The 19,389-nt window shown below is 33.3% G+C and overlaps 1 protein-coding gene and 1 long non-coding RNA gene across 10 annotated transcripts in view; one reads left to right on the top strand and one right to left on the bottom strand.

Moving 5' to 3' along the window:
- sxc (O-linked N-acetylglucosamine (GlcNAc) transferase sxc) overlaps positions 1-19,389 on the bottom strand; it is a 50,753-nt gene that overhangs the window by 11,802 nt on the left and 19,562 nt on the right. For 4 of the 6 annotated variants that reach the window (XM_043211058.1, XM_070278182.1, XM_043211057.2 and 1 more), the window contains 3 exons: positions 7,630-7,825; positions 5,849-7,577; positions 5,607-5,787 (listed from right to left, as the gene is read on the bottom strand). The exons of 1 other annotated variant lie outside the window; for it this stretch is intronic. In XM_043211058.1, coding sequence (XP_043066993.1) covers positions 5,607-5,787; positions 5,849-7,577; positions 7,630-7,825 — 2,106 coding nt within the window. The remainder of the gene's footprint in view (positions 1-5,606; positions 5,788-5,848; positions 7,578-7,629; positions 7,826-19,389) is intronic. One more of the 6 variants, XM_070278183.1, reaches the window with a different exon arrangement.
- LOC138926096 (uncharacterized) lies at positions 12,126-13,904 on the top strand. 4 transcript variants are annotated; one of them, XR_011442452.1, is made up of 4 exons: positions 12,127-12,472; positions 13,182-13,244; positions 13,314-13,689; positions 13,750-13,904. It is a non-coding gene; the product is annotated as an uncharacterized lncRNA (long non-coding RNA). The 4 variants fall into 4 exon arrangements; XR_011442450.1 differs by having other exon boundaries at positions 12,126-12,472; positions 13,074-13,689; XR_011442451.1 differs by having other exon boundaries at positions 13,182-13,689.

A 19,389-nucleotide genomic window follows, 5' to 3' on the forward strand; every position in this document is an offset into this window, starting at 1 on the left:
TGCAGACCATCTTCAAAATGTATTTCAGCCCAACACATCATCAAACGGGATCTCACTGCCAGCAACATCAGATATCGACACATCAACGTATGAACATACAATAGGTTCATTAGGCCACATGAGTTACTTAAAATCATAAACGAACTCAACCCAAAAAAATCTCCAGGATGCGACCTAATATCACCAAAAATGATTATTGAACTTCCTCTCTGTGCTGTTCGAGCTATTTGCCAGCTCTTCAATGCAATAACGAGACACGGACACTTTCCAGAGAGATGGAAAAAGTCGATAAAAAGTTATAATGATACCAAAACCTGGCAAAGACCGCACAATTGCTTCATCATATAGACCAATTAGTTTACTAACGTGTCTATCAAAACTCTTTGAAAAATGCTTCTTGGCACACATTACCCTATATCTCAGAACACACAGCAAAATCCCTATTCATCAATTCGGTTTTCGAGAAAAACATGGAACCATTGAGCAAGTCAACCGCTTAACCTCAGAAATCCGAAATACATTCGAACAAAGGGAGTACTGCACTGCGATATTTCTGGACGTATCACAAGCTTTCGACAGGGTATGGTTAGAAGGTCTAATGCACAAAATTATAGAAATGCTCCCAACCAACACTCACAAACTTCTGAAGTCATACCTATACAACAGGAAATTCTCAGTAAGATGTAATTCAGCCATGTCCGATGACTACACAATTAGAGCCGGAGTTCCTCAAGGCAGCGTGCTTGGACCAACACTCTACCTTATCTACACTGCGGACATCCCAACGAGCAGGAATCTAACCACATCCACTTTTGCAGATGATACAGCAATCCTAAGCCGCTCGAGATGCCCCAAGCAAGCAACGGCGCAAATTGCTATACACCTGGTGGCAGTGGAGAAATGGCTATCCGACTGGCGAATCAAAGTTAACGAACAAAAATGCAAACACGTAACGTTCACTCTTAACAGGCAAGACTGCCCTCCACTAACACAGTGGTTCCGATAGCAAATGTAGTAACATATCTTGGCGTACACCTCGATAGACGGCTTACCTGGCGCAGCCACATTGAAGCCAAAAGAACGCATTTAAAGCTCAAAGCCAACACCCTCCACTGGCTTATCAATAGCCGCACCCCTTAGCTTGGACTACAAGGTACTCCTATATAACACCGTCTTGAAACCAATCTGGATGTACGGCTCCCAGTTGTGGGGGAATGCCTGTAACAGCAGTGTGGATATAATGCCACGAACTCAATCAAAAATTCTCAGAACCATCACCGGGGCCCCGTGGTACGTTCGGAATGAAAACATTCACAGGGACCTTCACATACCATTTGCAACCTTATTGTTAGACTCATAATGAGTGATCCAATAAAAACAAACTAAGCTTAAATAAAAAAAAAAAAAATATCCGGAAGGTATACTGAAGGTGACTGAAAATTTCATAGGGGCCATATTGGCCTTACAATCGAAACTCTTAAGCTTCCAAGGAACAAGCTCTAACGTTGGATTTATTACGTCTTCTTTCGAGGATTTCCTACAAAATTTTGAGAAAACCAGAACTCTAAAGCATTTGCCAGGATCAGGAAAGAAAAAGAAGACCAACCCAAAAACTACCCGAAAAACCCAGTCTTGACCGCAAAAAAGGCTCCAGAAAAGGCTACAGTGGGTCAAAATGCACGAATCTTGGACTGTACATGATTGGCGAAACGTCATTTTTTTAACGACACCAATAATCCATTTGGCTAACAATTGTATGAGCAATGTGCGCCCCAAACGCGACAAACGCTTCAAAAATAATTGCTTACGGCGAACGGTCAGGCAAGGAGCATGCCGAATGGTCCGGGGATGCTTTTATTACTATGGCTTTGGTGATCTGGCATTAATTGATGGAACTGTAAAGGCCGAAAAGTTCCAAGGTGTTCTGAATCGTCACTTTCTACCCTCAATTCAGGACGACTCAGGTCCTTGCTATCGTGTAAAAAAAGGGATATTTTTTTTTAAATTCTTTAAGGATTTATTTAAACACAAATAACATCATTAATAATATTATAACAATAATATTAACGCAAACATAACATTTAACATGAATTTTAATTTTTCAAACATAACTCAAATAATATTTATAGAATTTATGATGCTATCATTTATTATTCAGAGAAGTGTACAGCAGTTCACAGCAGAAAAAGAGTTTAAAAAGGACGATAACAGTAGCAGGAGCAGCAGAGAGGCAGACTTCGTTCGAACTTGGAGACGCCAATAATACAAATTAAAAAAAAAAATGTAATTTGAGATATGTTGGGTTAACTTGCCAATCTTGGGCTATAAAAAAAATATAGTATTCATTGGAATTCCCATAGATGTATACTTAGGGGTGAGGTTGAAAAAATCGATTTTTTTCTTTTCACCAGGGACCGTAATCATTATAAGTAATATTTTAAAAATTACTTTGTAATGATTACTTATCGATTTTTAATTTTTTAAATCAAGACTAATAATTATTTTTGAGCAAAAAAATAAAAATTACAAATAATCATAAAGCTTGAACAAAAAAAATAAAACTCAAAAATAATGATTATTCGTGATTTTTATTTTTTTCGATCAAAATAAAACCAGGGACCGTAATCATTATAAGTAATATTTTAAAAATTACTTTGTAATGATTACTTATCAATTTTTAATTTTTTAAATCAAGACTAATAATTATTTTTGAGAAAAAAAAAAAATCACAAATTATCATTAAGCTTGAGAAAAAAAAATTTAAAGATTGTTCTATGTTGATTGGAAGTGATTGATTTATTCATTTAAAATTGCGACAATAATCATTATTTACGATCCCTGCTTTTCACATATTTTACAGTACTATATATTGAGAATGTACTATTGAAGTTTCCAATAAAAATGTCAAATAATCACGGAGATACAGCCCATAATCGAGAGCGCGCCAACACCGAGTAGTATGAATCACTCGGTAGTGAGCTACGCGCTCACTTGTTTATTGGTGCTGTGTACGTTGACTTTATACCTGTTCAAAAAGCTTTCCACACGCTTTTGTATATTTTTCCAGTTTCATACTTGCTCGAAGAGAAGCAGAAGATCCAATATAATTTTTGGAGCACGTTTTTTGCAGCAAATCGATAGTAGAAATTTGTTTGTCCGTGTATCGACATCGTTTCGAAACGCGTTTTTTTCGGAACGACATTTTTGTGTGCGGCGCAGGTGATTCACAAAATTCTATGCTACCGATCTAGCAGAAATTTGGATATGTTTTTCTAAAAATTAACACTTTTGTCCCGTACTAGAATCATTTACTTTTAATAATAAGTTTTTTATTTTTCATTAAGAAAGACATCTGAGTAGAGTTTCAAAAAAATGAAAAAACAATTTTTTGCTTAAAAAAATCTTTAGGGTTTTAAAAATATCATACCCAAAGATAGAGTCCGGCAAAAGTATCGAAGTGTCGGCGATGCCTCACAGGTGTATCCCACAGAACTTAAAACTTTAAACGCGTTTTTCTCGAAACCACTTTGTTTTCGATTCATTCCAAAAAAAAATTTGTGTGTACTTCTCATCTAATATTGGCTTTTTTATTTGGCAAAAAAAAGCTCCAGAAAATCCGTTTTTCCCCCTGTTACACAAATATTCCCCCTTAATTAAAATAAAATTTAATTTTTTCTGTGAGTTTGCCATTTTTTTTATTGATACAAATATTTCATTCTAGTACGGGTCAGAGCCATTAGCTTAAAAAAACAATCTATTCAAATTTTTTGTGTCGGATGACTCTAGCAGTCGAAATCACCTGCGCCAGGGACCTACTATTTTTTTTTAGATGTATACTTTGTCATGCTATAAAGTGTATTAAACTACACAAGAATAAATTAAAAAAAAAATTTTCAAATAATTTTTGATACCTATAAAAACATATTTGAAAATTGAAACGATCGCATTATTTTTTATTACGTAAAATTTTTGTTTAAATAACCTGTAAAAGTAGGCTGGAACATGAGACTACATCCTTAAGGGGTTATATACCTTCTTTGTCGAAGAAAAAGAGGAAAGTTTGGATTTTTTTTTAGGTATGTAGCAATTATTTTATTACACGGATGTTTTAATTTTTTGATAGTACACTTTATTAACAATGTTTGTGCAAAATTTGGTGGAAAAATATTAAATAGTTTTTAAAGGGTGGCTGTTTCCCTTAGAGGCTTTTTTTTTTAGAGCCTTGCGGTGACAGTTCCCCAGGTCTAACAGGTCAACTTAAACCATAAAAATAAAAAAATTTAATTAGTTTAGTGTAATTCCTTGCGCTTGAACGATCGATTTAAAAAAAAATTTTTTTTTATGCATACGGGAACGTTTTATGATAAAAATGAACTTTTTGGTCAATAAAAATTTTACTAAAAAATTCATTTTGGCGAAAAAAAAAGTTTGTGCGTGAAAAATCGATTGTTCAAGCACAGAAGAATTTCATTACGAACATTTTAAAAAAATTTGAAGTAAATCGGCTCAGTAGTTTTCCGCCAATCTATGTCACCGCAAAGTCATTTTTCAAGAAACACCATTTCGAGATATTCGCGTTTAAAGTTTCAAGTTCAGTTCAAGGCCGCGACGAGGCGCGCGGTTAGGAGCGCTGTAACTTTTTTTCTATTGCTCCAATCTCTATGAAAATTTAGAAAAATATTCTCAAGGAGTTGTTCTTCAAGAAAAACCAATAAAAAAATTTTCAATTTTTTGAAAATAAAAAAGATATATAACCCCTTAATAGGGGAAACTACATCCATCCTTAATTGCAGATTGGAGACTGGAAACATTAAAATATAACAATAATCTCTGAAAGGGTAAATAAAGGACCTTAGCACAGAAGCAGACAAGTCGGATTATCAACGACCTAATGAAACATTTGGACTGTCTGGATCCCAGTAAAGAAGAATACGTTAGTGCTGAAAATATAACTATTCAACATAGAATGCGAGAATTTAATAAAACCGTGTAAGAGTTGCGACGTCAAAAACACCAAATTATATACGTCTAACAATTTAAGTATAAGCAATAGACAAAATAACGGCGTAAACTACTAGTCTACGTTGCAAATTAAACTGATTACAACGCATTCAAGTATAATGAAAACATCAGAACCACTCGTATTTGGCGATAACCCCCCACTCCTGTAGCGATTTTGGGTCCTCAGAATGCGGAAGTACCTCAAGGATTACATTTCGTCCTGTATCCAGTGCACCCCGAATCAAAGGGACGAACGCCAAAAGGAAATGTGCATGTATACGAAACGACTCCAGTTATGAATGTCCTCAATAATGTGTAAGAGTAGTTTGGATTACCACGCATAATTATTTCCGATAACCGAGAATTACCTCTAAGCAGGTTGCAACATACAGCAAAAAAATTAGATACAAAACGTCAAGAATGCAATTGAAACAAAAAAAAAAATTTTTTTTTACATGTTATTAGTACTGCGTTATCTTTACAAAACAACTAAATTATGTTTCAAGACCTAATATTTACTTATTAAAAAGTTTGTTTGCAATATTTGATGAGACGAATTTAAAAGTTTTCTATGAATATTAAATAGAATATTCTAAATTACTTACCGTGAAGCTAACGTGTCTCCCGGCATTGTTACAACTGGCGTGCCGGTCCACAAAACATCCATAGATGTGGTGTGTCCATTACAAAGAGGAGTATCGAGACATATATCAGCTAATTGTCCTCGGCGTACGTGTTCTTCTTTAGCAGCGACATTGGAAAAAATGACTCGATCAGGAGATATGCCTAAAAATATGATTTATACATGCCTTTTCGTTTTAAAAAAATGAAAGAAAAATCCATTTACCAAGGTCGGTGACAGTTTTTTTAATGTTTTGTTCGCCAACTGCTGGAAATCTAAGTAACCACAAAACTGATTTCGGAACATTTTTTAATATTTCAACCCATGATTCCAAAGTTAAAGGATCAATTTTGTACAGTTGATTAAAGTTGCAATACACAATTGCATCGTCTGGCAACATATATTGACGGCGAGTTGTTATTACAATGTTTTGAGGTACTTCTTCTCCGGTAGCGGCCTTATTATTAGTTTGAGTAGTAGCCAGTCCATTTTGAACAACAACACCATTTAGAGAAGTTTGAACTTGGCCTGAGGCAATCATTGAAACTATTTGTGTTGTGTTTGGCAGCTCGGCTACTTTATGAGTTATTTCAACAGGTTTTTGCGCATTAACGACTTCTTTTATTTCTTTCACATCTGTATTTTCTACTAATGGAGATAAATCCGTAGCATTAATAACTGTTACGTTATCTGCAACAGAAGATTGTTGTTTATCACACACAATTATTCGTTCTTTTAAATGTGGAAACATTTGTTTGTGATCGCCAATAAAATATGTGTGCGGCATGTAAGATAACTTTTCACTATATTGGTATGCTAATTCCATTGGACTAGTTATTGCATCAGTAATAATATAATCCATAAAACTGGCTCCACTAGTACCTGGATAGCCTAACCACATCACTTGAATTGGAGCTGGTCGTAAAGCAAATATTTCATTTCTAGCCCCTTTTGTATAGCCATTCATATTAACTAAAATGTGAATCCCGTCACTATAAATTTTATCCGCTGCTTTACCATTACAAGGAATTTGTGAAAGGTCAATAAAATGTTCTGCTTCTCTGCTAATTTTGTAACGAAATGTTGTTCCATCGTCAGGACTCAGAGCATAACAGAATATCTCCACTTTGGAACGGTCATGTAGTCCTGGAACAGATTGCATCAAATGAGAAGTCGGATGATTTCCAAAATCTGAACTTAGGTATCCAATGCGCAGCCTTCCGTTTTCTGACAATTCCTTTAAGAAATTGTACGGCTGCTTATGAAGAACATGAACTTTTTCCAAACATAAATTGGCATGTCTAGCGGCAATTGCTTTTCGATATTCATGTGTCAAAGGATAAAGCATAGAATGATGAGGATGCACCGATGGTAAGCGGTTTTTTTCTAGCTGCTCCGAAACTATGCCAACCAGTTTCTTCATTCGAATATCATAATCAGTCCAATCACAAACTATTTGCAAGCAATGTGCTAAATTACAATATGCGTCTGGAAAATCCGGTTTTAACTTTAATGCGGTACGATAAGATTGAATAGCCTCGGGAATATTTCCCGAATCCTTATGTATGCTAGCCAAATTACTGTGGGCATCAGCAAAAGCAGGATTAATTTGAATGGCTCTAGTATAGCATTGCAGTGCGCCTTGAACGTCCTGAAGTTCTTTCAGAGTATTTCCCATATTTGAATACGCATCAGCAAATGTCGGCTGAATTCGGATAGCTTCTTTATAGTGCATTAAAGCTTCCTTTAATTTACCTTGCTGCTGTAAAACTGATGCCAAATTTGAATGAGCAGCCGCAAAATCTGGAAAAACTTCCAATGCTTTTAAGTAAAGTCGAGTAGCCTCTTCTATGAAACCTTGCTCTCGTTTTATATTTGCTAAGTTGTTTAGGGAATCTGCATGATTTGAGCACAGTCTGAGAGCGGTGTTGTAACAATCCTCTGCTTCCTTCACCTGCATGAAGTATTACAATACTATAAAATAATCATTAAAACATAAAATGTACCTGTCCCTTTTCCTTAAGAGCATTAGCAAGGTTACAATACGCATCCGGAAAATTAGGTTGCAACTCTATGGCTCGCCTATATGTATCAATAGCCAAATCAATGAGTCCTTGTTCATAATAAACGCATGCCAAATTCCCGTGAACAACTGCATTGTTTGGTGATAAGTTTAAAGCACGCAAGTAGGCAGCTACAGCTCTGCAATGATATAGAAGTATTTTCTTATTGACCTTTCATGAACCAAAAGTAAAGCTACTTCGAGAGGAGTTGAAACTTATAAGCCTTAACAACTTATACGAAATCTCCAATCTTTTAGCTTGATTGCAGCTTTTCCGAGTAATACTGTGGCGAGAAAATGTGAGCATGTTCGTCACTTCTGACTTCAGTGTTTTAAAATTCGTAAAAATCTTCAATGTTTTTCGAATTCGTAAAACTCGTTATTTTAACTTTAAATGTTCTTTCAACCATAGACCGTGAATCAAGATAATTTTCATGATTTTTTTTTTTATATCACAACATAATGGCTACTCTCTAAGCGAAAATCAAAACCACAAATAATAATAATTCTCTGACCGCAATAATAAATGTTATGAATAATAATTATTTTTGATATTTGTTTACATATCTCCTTAATTGTTAAGGAGTTTATTATTATATTTCCTCCATGATTTATTTCCATGATATATTTCCATAATTTTTTTCACTTCTCCATATTACTAAAAGTAAAATGTGAATCTTTTATAAATCATAGAAACAACTTTTTCTATGGAAGATTTTTAAGTTCTTATTGAAATTAGTAGAAAGCATACCATATTTAAATTTTGGATTCACCGAAAAATTCTGAAAACTATGTGACGTTTAAATAAAACAAGAAAGGAAAGCTAACTTCGGGCGGAGCCGAAGTTGATATACCCTTGCAGTTAAAACCGGATATATACGCAAACATCGGATATAGTTGGCCGATCCTTATGATTACATCATAATAAAACCAATTAATTAAAATAAAAAATCTAAAAAAAAGTACCAAGCTACTATCTTCAATAATACGAAAATTTATTTTTCTACCAAATACCATTTCCGATCGTTCAGTTATATGGCTGCTATAGGATTTAGTCGGCCGATCCTAATGAAATTTGGTAGGTTGGATCAACTGACCAAAAATAGAATCTGTACTAAGTTTCAGCTTTCTATCTTCAAAAACACGAAAGTTGGGTCATTTCCGATGATTAATTTAAACATCGTAAGCTTTGAATAGTGTGAGTGAAACCATAATACAATTATACAAGGTAGTCCATTCCACTGACATATCGTTCGGGTTTGGTCCCTTTATTTCAAACTGTCAAACTGAAAGGTGATTTTGTTTTCATAACTTTAACCCGCTTTTCAGTGGCCAAGCAAAAAATGACTTTTTGCTATTATTGTCGCAAGCACGTGCTAGGCGTAAAGTTTGTGCATGTTCCAAAGTGTATTGAAAAAAGCTTTGTGGGAGCGGAAATTTGCGATACGCAAATAATAATAATAGTTTGAATAATATCAAACTCTAAACTTATTAAAATAAAATTATAAACACTACAACTCTTTTCATAACTAAGAAAAACTTTTAGCCCCAACACTTTTAAAACTTTTTGGAAATGCCATAACTTCGTTGTTTCAACAGCTTTCAACGCCATAACTTTGGTGTCAACATCTTATACCTGCCATAGTACTGAACAACCGGAAATGGTATTTGGCAAAAAGGTCGGTAGGTCGGATCAATTGGCCAAAAATAAAATCTGTAGGAAGTTTCAACTTTCTATCTTCAAATCCACGAAAGTTTGGTAATTTCCGATCGCTTTGTTATATGGCAGCTATAGGATATAGAAGTTACCCTGATCAAAAATGTATATACTTTAGTGTAGGTTTTAGGTTTAACTTTTGACAAAAATTACCCTCTACAAGCATATAATTAATATAAAATATAACCAACTCATAAATGGTATATTTTCTTTCTTTCGTGCATAGTGAGTTTAATAAAGATAACTGGGGAAAAATCGTTAAGAAAATTTGAACAATTTTAAGATTTTTATAACACATTGATTGTCGTTCGCCACTTTACATATACTTTGTAATAAGAAAATTATAATAAACTCGAAACCTTTAAAATAAGAAACTAGTTCATGAGGAGCAAACGGATGGGAAAATGTATATACATTTTTTCATCCGAGTTTTTAATTTTAATCCGTATAGTTTTTATATTTATCCGTATCCGTATATATTTTATATTTATAATTGTAAATATATTATTTTAAAATATGTATAATCTTTAGCAGGTAAACTTGATCGAGAACATATGTAGTTTAAAGGATCGGGGATATCTACTACGGTGAGTTGAACACTTTTTCCCAAAAATATTAATTTTTTACATTTTACCGTACCGTTTCCAAAAACTTTGTAAATAAATGAGGATAGGGTAACAATATTTTTTATTTTTTAAATATGTTTTGTATGTGTTCGATTTTTCACTACTAGGCCGTATATTGACTATTGTGTAAATAATTATGCTTTGATATTCCATAACGCTTTAAAAAAGAATTACACGAAAAAAATGCAATTATTAATTATTAATTATTATTATTATAAATTATTATTATTAATTATTTAAATAATTAATTTTATAGCGATCTTGTTGGCCCATTGAAAATAAATTTACACGTTGAAAATGTTTCTTTAAAAGTGTACATACATATGTATGTATGTAAATTCGTATATGGGTATTTGCGAACAGAGACATCAGTGACGTAAACAAAAGTTTGTATTTATTTATACCTAATAAATGAGTCAGACAGGAATGTGTATGTGTGTTAAATGTGATAGATACATAACAAATATAGATACATACAAAAATAAATATTATTTTGAATAAAAAATTTCTATATCGTTTATTATATATATTACATATTACACATTTTATATTAATATCTATAATATTTATTTTTGTATTTGTATAATATTTAGTATTTAGTTTTTATAATATACGTTTGAGCGATTACTGTATCGGTTATACAGGTGTATGAAAGGCAGTCCTACCATAAGATACCCCCTTGGAAATGTCTGGAAATGTGGCCTTTCTTGATAGCTCTTGTATCGCGATCATAATACGAGTAGCCACCAGAGCCATCTGAATAAAACTTTTTTTTATCGCTAAATATTAATTTTCCCTTTTTTGTCCCAAAACTGGTATTTTTGGCAAACTGCAATTTGACTACTTTATGCATCGCCGAGAGTTCAGGTTTAAGCAGTTTTTATACCCTTGCAGAGGGTATTATAATTTTGGTCAAAAGTGTGCAACGCAGTGAAGGAGACATCTCCGACCCTATAAAGTATATATATTCTTGATCAGGATCCTGAGTTGATATGATCATGTCCGTCTGTCTGTCTGTTTCTACGCAAACTAGTCTCTCAGTTTTAAAGCTATCGTCTTGAAACTTTCCACACACCCTTCTTTCCTTTGCACGCAGTATATAAATCGGAACGGATCGGCCGACTATATCCTATCGCTGCCATATAACTGATTGATCGAAAATGATATAACTTTTTGGTATAACTTGGTATTTTTGGCAAAATATGACATGCCAAATTTCATAAGGATCGGTCGACTATATCCAATAGCTGCCATATAACTGAACGATCGAGAATGACCCAACTTTCGTGTTTTTGAAGATAGAAAGCTGAAACTTAGTACAGATTCTATTTTTGGTCAGTTAATCCAACCTATTTCATTAGAATCGGCCGACTAAATCCTATAGCTGCCATATAACTGAACGATCGGAAATGGTATTTGGTAGAAAAATCAATTTTCGTATTATTGAAGATAGTAGCTTGGTACTTTTTTTTAAATTTTTTATTTTAATTAATTGGTTTTATTATGATGTAATCATAAGGGCCGGCCAACTATATCCGATGTTTGCGTATATATCCGGTTTTAACTGCAAGGGTATATCAACTTCGGCTCCGCCCGAAGTTAGCTTTCCTTTCTTGTTTTTACTTAATTTTTACATAAACTTTACATAAACTTTTACATAATATTTAATTTAAACGTCTAACAGCGCTGACTTTCCGGTGGCTCTCCCTTCAAACTTCGAGGAGCGCTGCATGAGAGAACTCATAAACACCTGCAACATGTATTGTTTTTTCGAAAAGGGGCAAAAACGGGCAAAGAAGACCAATTAAATTTGAATTCCTATATATTTATAAGCAACTTCACCTGTTAGTTGCTTGCGCCGCTGTTTCAGTGCATATACTGAAACAGTAACACTCCACAAAACACAACTACTTTTGTTACACATTCCTGCTAAATAGACACTAACAAAAAAACTAACAAAACATTTGACAACACAGACACAAATGTAATGAGAACACGAAATAGTTTTAATTGATTTTTCATACCTTGATCTTTGTTTTCCATATTTAATCTGGTATTTTTAGCCAATTTAAGCAAATTGTAACACAATTTGCAATAAAGGGTGGCAATAAAACTCAAAAAAATTTATAATTATATTTATTTGGAATGTCTATTCATCAAAATTTTGTGCATATTCAAAAAATAGTTTCATAATTTTTTCCATTTTATGCCGCACTGGGACCATAGTGCAATAATTTATTTCAATTTGACGCCAGAATCTGTAGGAAATCAAATTCGAAGCGAATCTGTCCAACTTATTTTTTTTGTTATTCTGCAACAGTCAACTTTATCGTCCAAACATGATCCAACAGGAAAACAAGAAAGTCCTTTTTAAATTCTTTTTGCCTGATAGCCTGATCGAAAAAATCCAAGACAAATTAACTTCGCTGAATTTGGATTTATAGGTATATATCACCCATTGGAACAGTTTGGCTAAAAAAAAATATTTGTGAAAAGCTTTTTTAAATTGGCGCTGAAACACTATCTTAACCCTGTGAATCACACTCTCAAATTTTTTTTTTGAGAAAAATTTTCTCAGAAATTGTGTTGGAAAAAGTGTTTGAGAAAAATTTTCTCAGAAATTGTGTTGGAAAAAGTGTTCTTCATGGAGAATATAGATAGGGAAGCGTAGTTTTTTACTTGTTTAAGAAATGTTGCTAGCAAAGCTTTTTTTAAAATAAAATACTCAATTTTAGTGCCCATTCCAACTTTTGAATTAACGAAAAATTAAATAAGAAAATACGTTTTTTCGCTCAGTGAATTCTCTGCTCTCATTGTTTTTCTCTGCTACGCACACACTCAAATTTTAAACATGTGTTAGTTTTGCGCCTTACTGCTTTAGAGACAGAAAACATATTAAGAATTGTAAAACTTTATGAAATGAAAAAATGTTCATTACTTTATTCAAATTTTACAAAATTTTCGCAAAGTGTAGTAAAAAGTAGAAAAATTTCAACAAAAAAAAACAATATAGAAAAATTTTGAAAAAACTTTATTATTATTTAGACCCGCAGCATTAATTAATTTTTAGTCCTTTATTGCCAAAAATACCTGTACTAAAATTATTCCAATTCTTTCAACTTGAATGGCCCTGATGGAAAAATGATGTCCTAGAGAGATATCCGCCGTGAACGCAAGTCCTGCTATACTCGCAATATCGGAGGTGGGTCACTGATGGTATGGGCCGCATTTGGATACGCCGGAAGATCCTCTATATGTTTTTTATTAACACGAATGAATTCTCAGATGGTCATAAGACTAATGGACGACGTTTTGATACCGTTTGGCGAAACTTATTTTGAGAAAAAGTTAATTTTTCAACAGGATAACGCCGCCATCCACGTATCCAAAGTGTCAAAACAGTTCTTTACGGATTAAAAAATTGAACTTTTGGGGTGGCCAGCTTGTAGTCCCGACCTAAACCCGATTTAGAATGTGTGGGGTATACTCTCAAATATAGTAGACAGCAATGGACGACAGTTTGAAAATTTGGCACAGCTCAAGAAGGATTTTGTTGAAGAATAGGCCAAATTGAAGAAAAACATTGCAGGATTTGGCTAATTTAATGTCTAAACGCTTGGCTGAAGTAATTTCAAAGCACGGAGGCAATACCCACTATTAGGTAAGAAAATACATTTTTTTTCTACAATTATAAATTTTTAAAAAATTATTTTCTTTACAGTGTCCCAATAATTATTTCTAAGGGAGCTAACATAACAATATCAATTTTCGTGAAAAGGATCAGTAAAATAAAAAAGTTGTATCTGTTTTTAATGCATTTCTTCTCTATATTTACAAATAAAATAAAAACAAAAAAAATTAAAAATCATTTACAATTTTATTTAAAAAAAATAAAGTGTCCCAGACTTAAAAACAAGCTCCTTGACTTTAGACTAAATATTTTCTGTGACAATGAAGTCCACCTCCTTCATGGGAGTTTCCTCAAATCATTCCTCTGGCACCTTTTGTATCATTGTCCTACTAAAGGACCTCTATAAGTAAAATTTTAGACTTTGAAAAACATATCGTAAATGTCTTCAAGATATAAATGCATTTATGTGAATCCATGATGGGTTTTATGCAATGTATATATATATATATATCAAGATATATATATATCTTGAAGACATTTAAGAATCCATGATATATATATATATATATTTCGAACTGTTTCTGTTGCTCCGAACGATGTCATTTGAAAGCATGAATTGAATGTTCGAATTGAAGAATCTGGATCCGAGCCGATAAGTAAGCCATTCCATGGTTCAGGTGGTGTTTCAATTTCTGGTAGTTGCACTTTTCCTGACCCGCAACACATCCCAGCTGGATCATTTTTGAATTTCATGACAATGCGGACATTCCTTGTCCATCATTACCACTTTTGAGTGAGCATAATACTCAATATCAGGCTCATACTGGAATGCTAGACGCAGGTTATGAATCAGATATAAATGCTCGATGTTACTGTTGTCGTAGTTGGTCATTTGTTTTGTGTCTATTGACTGTGAAACGGCGTGATTGTCGTTGTTCTAATCTTTTGACTTTATTGCGTTCAGCTCGTGTATCTTCTGGCTCTTCTTGAGGCAATTGCGCTATTCTAACCCGTACATCCGTATTTTGTTGCTGGATTTGTTCTTCGGTTCTTTCCGATTTTCTATTTCTATTTTCGAGATCTACTTGTATCACGGCTTAAATCACACCCTTTGCGGTTTCTTGGCATTGCTCCCTGTACATGAAGGATTTATGCCCTTGCTTAAATTGGGTTAAAATGCTATGGTAGCGTGAGTTTGTCAGTGTGATGAGGTAGTAACTCACTTTATATGCGATTTTTGGTATGTCGAACAGGATGATTTAAAAGGTTTTAATACGCCTACAAAATTTCATGAGAGTCGGTATAGCCGTTTCGGAGGAGTATGGTAACAAAAACTGTGACACAAAAATGTTATATTCAGTAGCGGACAATAAAATCCGGACAGGCAGAAAATACTACTTTTTTTGTTTTTTTTTTAGCCAACGTTTACTTTATGGAGTAAATTTGTTTTAAGTCGATGAAATTAATATAAATGTTTATTCAAAACGTGTTCTTTTAAATTTCATTTTGTTTTATTTGGAAATAAAACGTATACTTCAACATTCTATGGAATTAACAAAAATGTAGGCAAACAAAAACAAATTTTTTTTAACTATTCCAAGTTAACAAAATTTTTTTAAATATTACTTCTTAATAGCTTAGAATTTAACGTATTCAAAAATAATTTTGTTTTGGTTCTTTATTATTTAGTTGGTCTTCGTTGAGTTTTTAATACGCGCAAAAAAATGAAATTTTATCGTTTTTTGACACCATAGAACATATTTATTAAAAATGTTTTACTGACGTTTTTTAGTACATGTCTCTGGGTATTTTTTAAATTTTTTCATAAAAAAAATATTATATTAATATATAAACAAGATTCTGAGATAATTGCGTTTTAAGTTTCAAGTTTGTTCAAGTTTGATGTTTATGTAGTGCGCTATAAATAGCTACAACTTCGGTTCTAATGCTCCGATCGTTATGAATTTTTGTGAGAGTATTTTCAACAGTATATCGGCTATTCCGGCGGATGGTCAACCAGGACCGAAAAAATAATTGTCCATATTCCTCGATTCTTTTTTTGTATTTTCATAAATAAATATTCAAATGTTCATAATCTATTGGATTCATATCTCAGCTTTTTTTTTTTTTTTTTTTTAAACCCGAAAAGTTATAAAATGTAATTTTTACCTTTTTTTACTTTTAAAGACATTTTTATGTTTATTTATTTCTCAAGGAAAACATATGATGTGTTTGCTCTTTTTGTACTAAATCTCTTAATAACAATCTAATAAGACGAGAAAAATTCAAAGAGAGCGAAAAATGTTCAATTACCTCTTAATTTGTACTTTGATTCTTATCTATGTTCTAATCGTACGTTCGCGACCCAAAACATAATTTTATTTTAATTTTAATTTCAAGTGAAAGCAGGTGGATGAAACTTCATGTGTTAAGTCATTTTAGTGTAAACTATTGAAATTAAAAAAAAAATCCCGACTTTTTCAAGAAAATTTTTTTATATTGAATTTTAAAGTGGCGTACGTTTGCGACCGTATGTATGACGTACGTATAAAAAATAATATTATTTCAAAAAAAAAATTTTTTTTGTAAACAAGTTTAAAAATGTAGATGGATAAAAGAAGTAACAATTGAAATTAAATTAAAATTAAAAATAAAATTAAAATTTAATTTTTTATAAAAAAAAATAAATAAATTGGCGAAATATGATTTTTTAGGAAAATATAAATTTATTTATAAAAACAAAGAGGTAAACAAAAAAAATTTTATATGTGGAGAAATCGTACGTTTGGGACCCGTACGTTCGCGACCCATACTTAATTTAATTTAAAAAAAACTAATGGAAATATTTAATTGGGAATAGACTCGATAAAAAGCTACATGCCTCTATTTTAAAAGTAAAGTTATTGCATTAAAATATTCCATTCCAATTCGCAGATTTATTGATTTTGCTAGAGCAAGCCAAAACCTACTTCCATTTCGCGTACGTTCGCGACCTCATGTTTTTTGCCAATATTATGAAAATGAAAAATCCATTAGAACCATAATTTACACTAAGAAAAGAACTCTCCAAATGCTTTTTGGTTTTGGAAACAAAAAAAAAGTATCAGAAAATGTTTTTTTCTTTAATTTTTTTGCACTAATTGCGTACGAACATACGTTTGCGACCCCAGGAAATGCCCATATGTATACTTAAAGAATGTGCAATTAAAAAAAAAGATTTTTTCATCTATTACAACTGTATATAACCCCTTAAGTCATTTTACCCAATAACGCATAACCGAATTTTCTTGGGGTAGCAAGCCTAAAAACTTAGAAAAATCAAAAATTGTGTGCGCTGGCTTCGAAACGAAATCGTACGCACACATATACTTGTGAATGTATGTGAATGTGTAACACGCATAAATACAAAGATGCAACGCAGACCTCATTCTTCATTCTTCATTGGGAAATGGAATTGGAAATGGGTAGTATATATGCTGTATATTTAGTGATATTATGCTACATGTGACTACACTTATGTTTGGAACATAACGGAAGTTCTTCATATGTATATACAGTGCCGTTCAACTGAATAGGTTTGAAAAATTGTTCTTTTTTTTTTCTATTTAATTTTTAATTTTATTCTTCATTCATTTACTCATTATTTGCAAGAAAAAAGTAGCGGGAAAAAGTCAACGGTTTTTTGAATTTTGCTTTGATCTTGAAATTCTGTAAATGCGCGCGCTTTTTTTGGCTCATCTGATTAGGTTTGAAAGCTTTGACTTCACTTTGTATTTAACTGCGGGATTGAAACGACTTGAATTCAATTGCATTACAAAATTGTTATCATTGTTCAATATTGTCCAATATTTTGTAAAATGGGCCGTGCAAAGCGGTTAACCGATTTTGAAAAAAAATAAATATAAGGCTATATTGATATCGGCTTAAATGGTATGGGGAGCCATATCTTTTTATGGAACGTGCGAGCTGCAGTTTGTCACCTCAAAGATGAATGCAAATGACTACAAGAAAGTACTTCAAAACGCTTTTCCTCAGATTTCTGAGATTTATGGTCGTCTTCCATGGACGTACCAACATGACAACGCGCCCATCCATACCGCTCGGGTTGTAAAGCAATGGATTCAGGACCAAAACGTCAAGTTGCTCGATTGGCCGCCTTACTCCCCCGACATTAACATTATGGAAAACATGTGGGCACTTTTGTCCAGAAGAGTTTACGAAGATGGAAGACAATTTAGTGATTCTGGAGCTTTAGTTAAAGCAATTAAAGAAGCCTGGGCCACAATTACACTTAATGAAATTACAAAATATTATGATTCATTACCAAACCGTATTTTTGAAGTAATAAAGAACGTGGGTGGGCATACCAAGTACTGAATAATTCTAAAACAATGTATTTTAATTATTAAGTTAGGTAGTACCTTGAAATGTTCCTTAATTTGAATAAATTTAATAGTTTTAGTGATCAAACCTATTTAGTTGACCCGAACAAAATTGTAATTTTTTGTTATATTTTTGAAAAGGTTAATAAAAATAATATAAAAACAAAACTAACAGAACAGAAACTTGCTATTTTATAAAAGACAGATTTCTTTATACATCGAAACTTATTTCGAGAAAATCGGAGCTCTTGTTACAGAGTTACAACGATTCAAACCTTAACCAAATGTCAAACCTATTCAGTTGAGCGGCACTGTATGTTGTTTCTTAAATATAATTTTCAAATTTTACAATCAACAAAGGAAAACGATGCTCCGGCTCTAAAGAGGAAAAGAGAAGTTTCTAGTGTTTGTCAGCACTACAAAATAAAAGCGGACAAAGGCAAAGCCATAGGTACCCACTATGAGAAAACATTAAAGACAGGAGGCAATACCACAAACTTAATGGACCACCTCAGACGCATACATCCATATTACAAAGAGGAGGAGAATGGCTTCGAGTCTTTAAAGTTGGACGTGTTCCTGCAACGGAATGTGGAGTACGCGCCAGCTTCGCAGCAAAAGGAAAAGCTGGACAGGTAGGTCATGCTAATGATTGCAAAATATGTGCAACCTCATAAAGATGAAGATGAAGATGAGGGGCCCGATATACGCTCAAACTTAACGGGGTCAATTAAGTGGCAATAACAACGGACAACGGACAAATTGAGCGTATTTTACAGTAACTTGACCTTTCGCGAATAGGAAGTATGAGGTAATTTCAGCAGACTTGTCAATAGAAACTCTTGCAACGCACAATAGAAATTATAAAAAGAAGTTCCACGACCATGGCCAAGTTTAAGGAGGCTTAAGGATGCTTAAAGGATGCAATATCCATTTGACCTATGACTTCTTTGACCTTCCTGTCAGGGGAGCTTAAGATTTTGGAAGAACTGTACACATTGCAGCGTTCTTTCGACAAAGGGACTAATAAGATCTCGGGTGGGAAGTACCTCACGCTGTCATTAATTATTCCTATCATGTGCAAAATGCAATTCAAATTTCAAGCTTAAAAAACACTTTCAAAACGCCGGAAGTCACCCTAGCCTTTGACGCTCATTATGAAACCCGTACCATGCCTCGGATTGCCACGAGGGATTACCACGACCCCAGATTTAAAGAGTTTGGTTTTTGCATGCAGAGCAATGCCGATCAGGCGTGCCGTGGCTTGGAGGATGAGCTCATTGTTGAATTCAGAAAGTCGTCTGTGTCGGAAAAGCCTGCACTACCACCAAACCAAACCTTTTTTTGG

Source organism: Drosophila bipectinata, chromosome 2R, assembly GCF_030179905.1.
Source record: "Drosophila bipectinata strain 14024-0381.07 chromosome 2R, DbipHiC1v2, whole genome shotgun sequence".
Taxonomy (NCBI): domain Eukaryota; kingdom Metazoa; phylum Arthropoda; class Insecta; order Diptera; family Drosophilidae; genus Drosophila; species Drosophila bipectinata.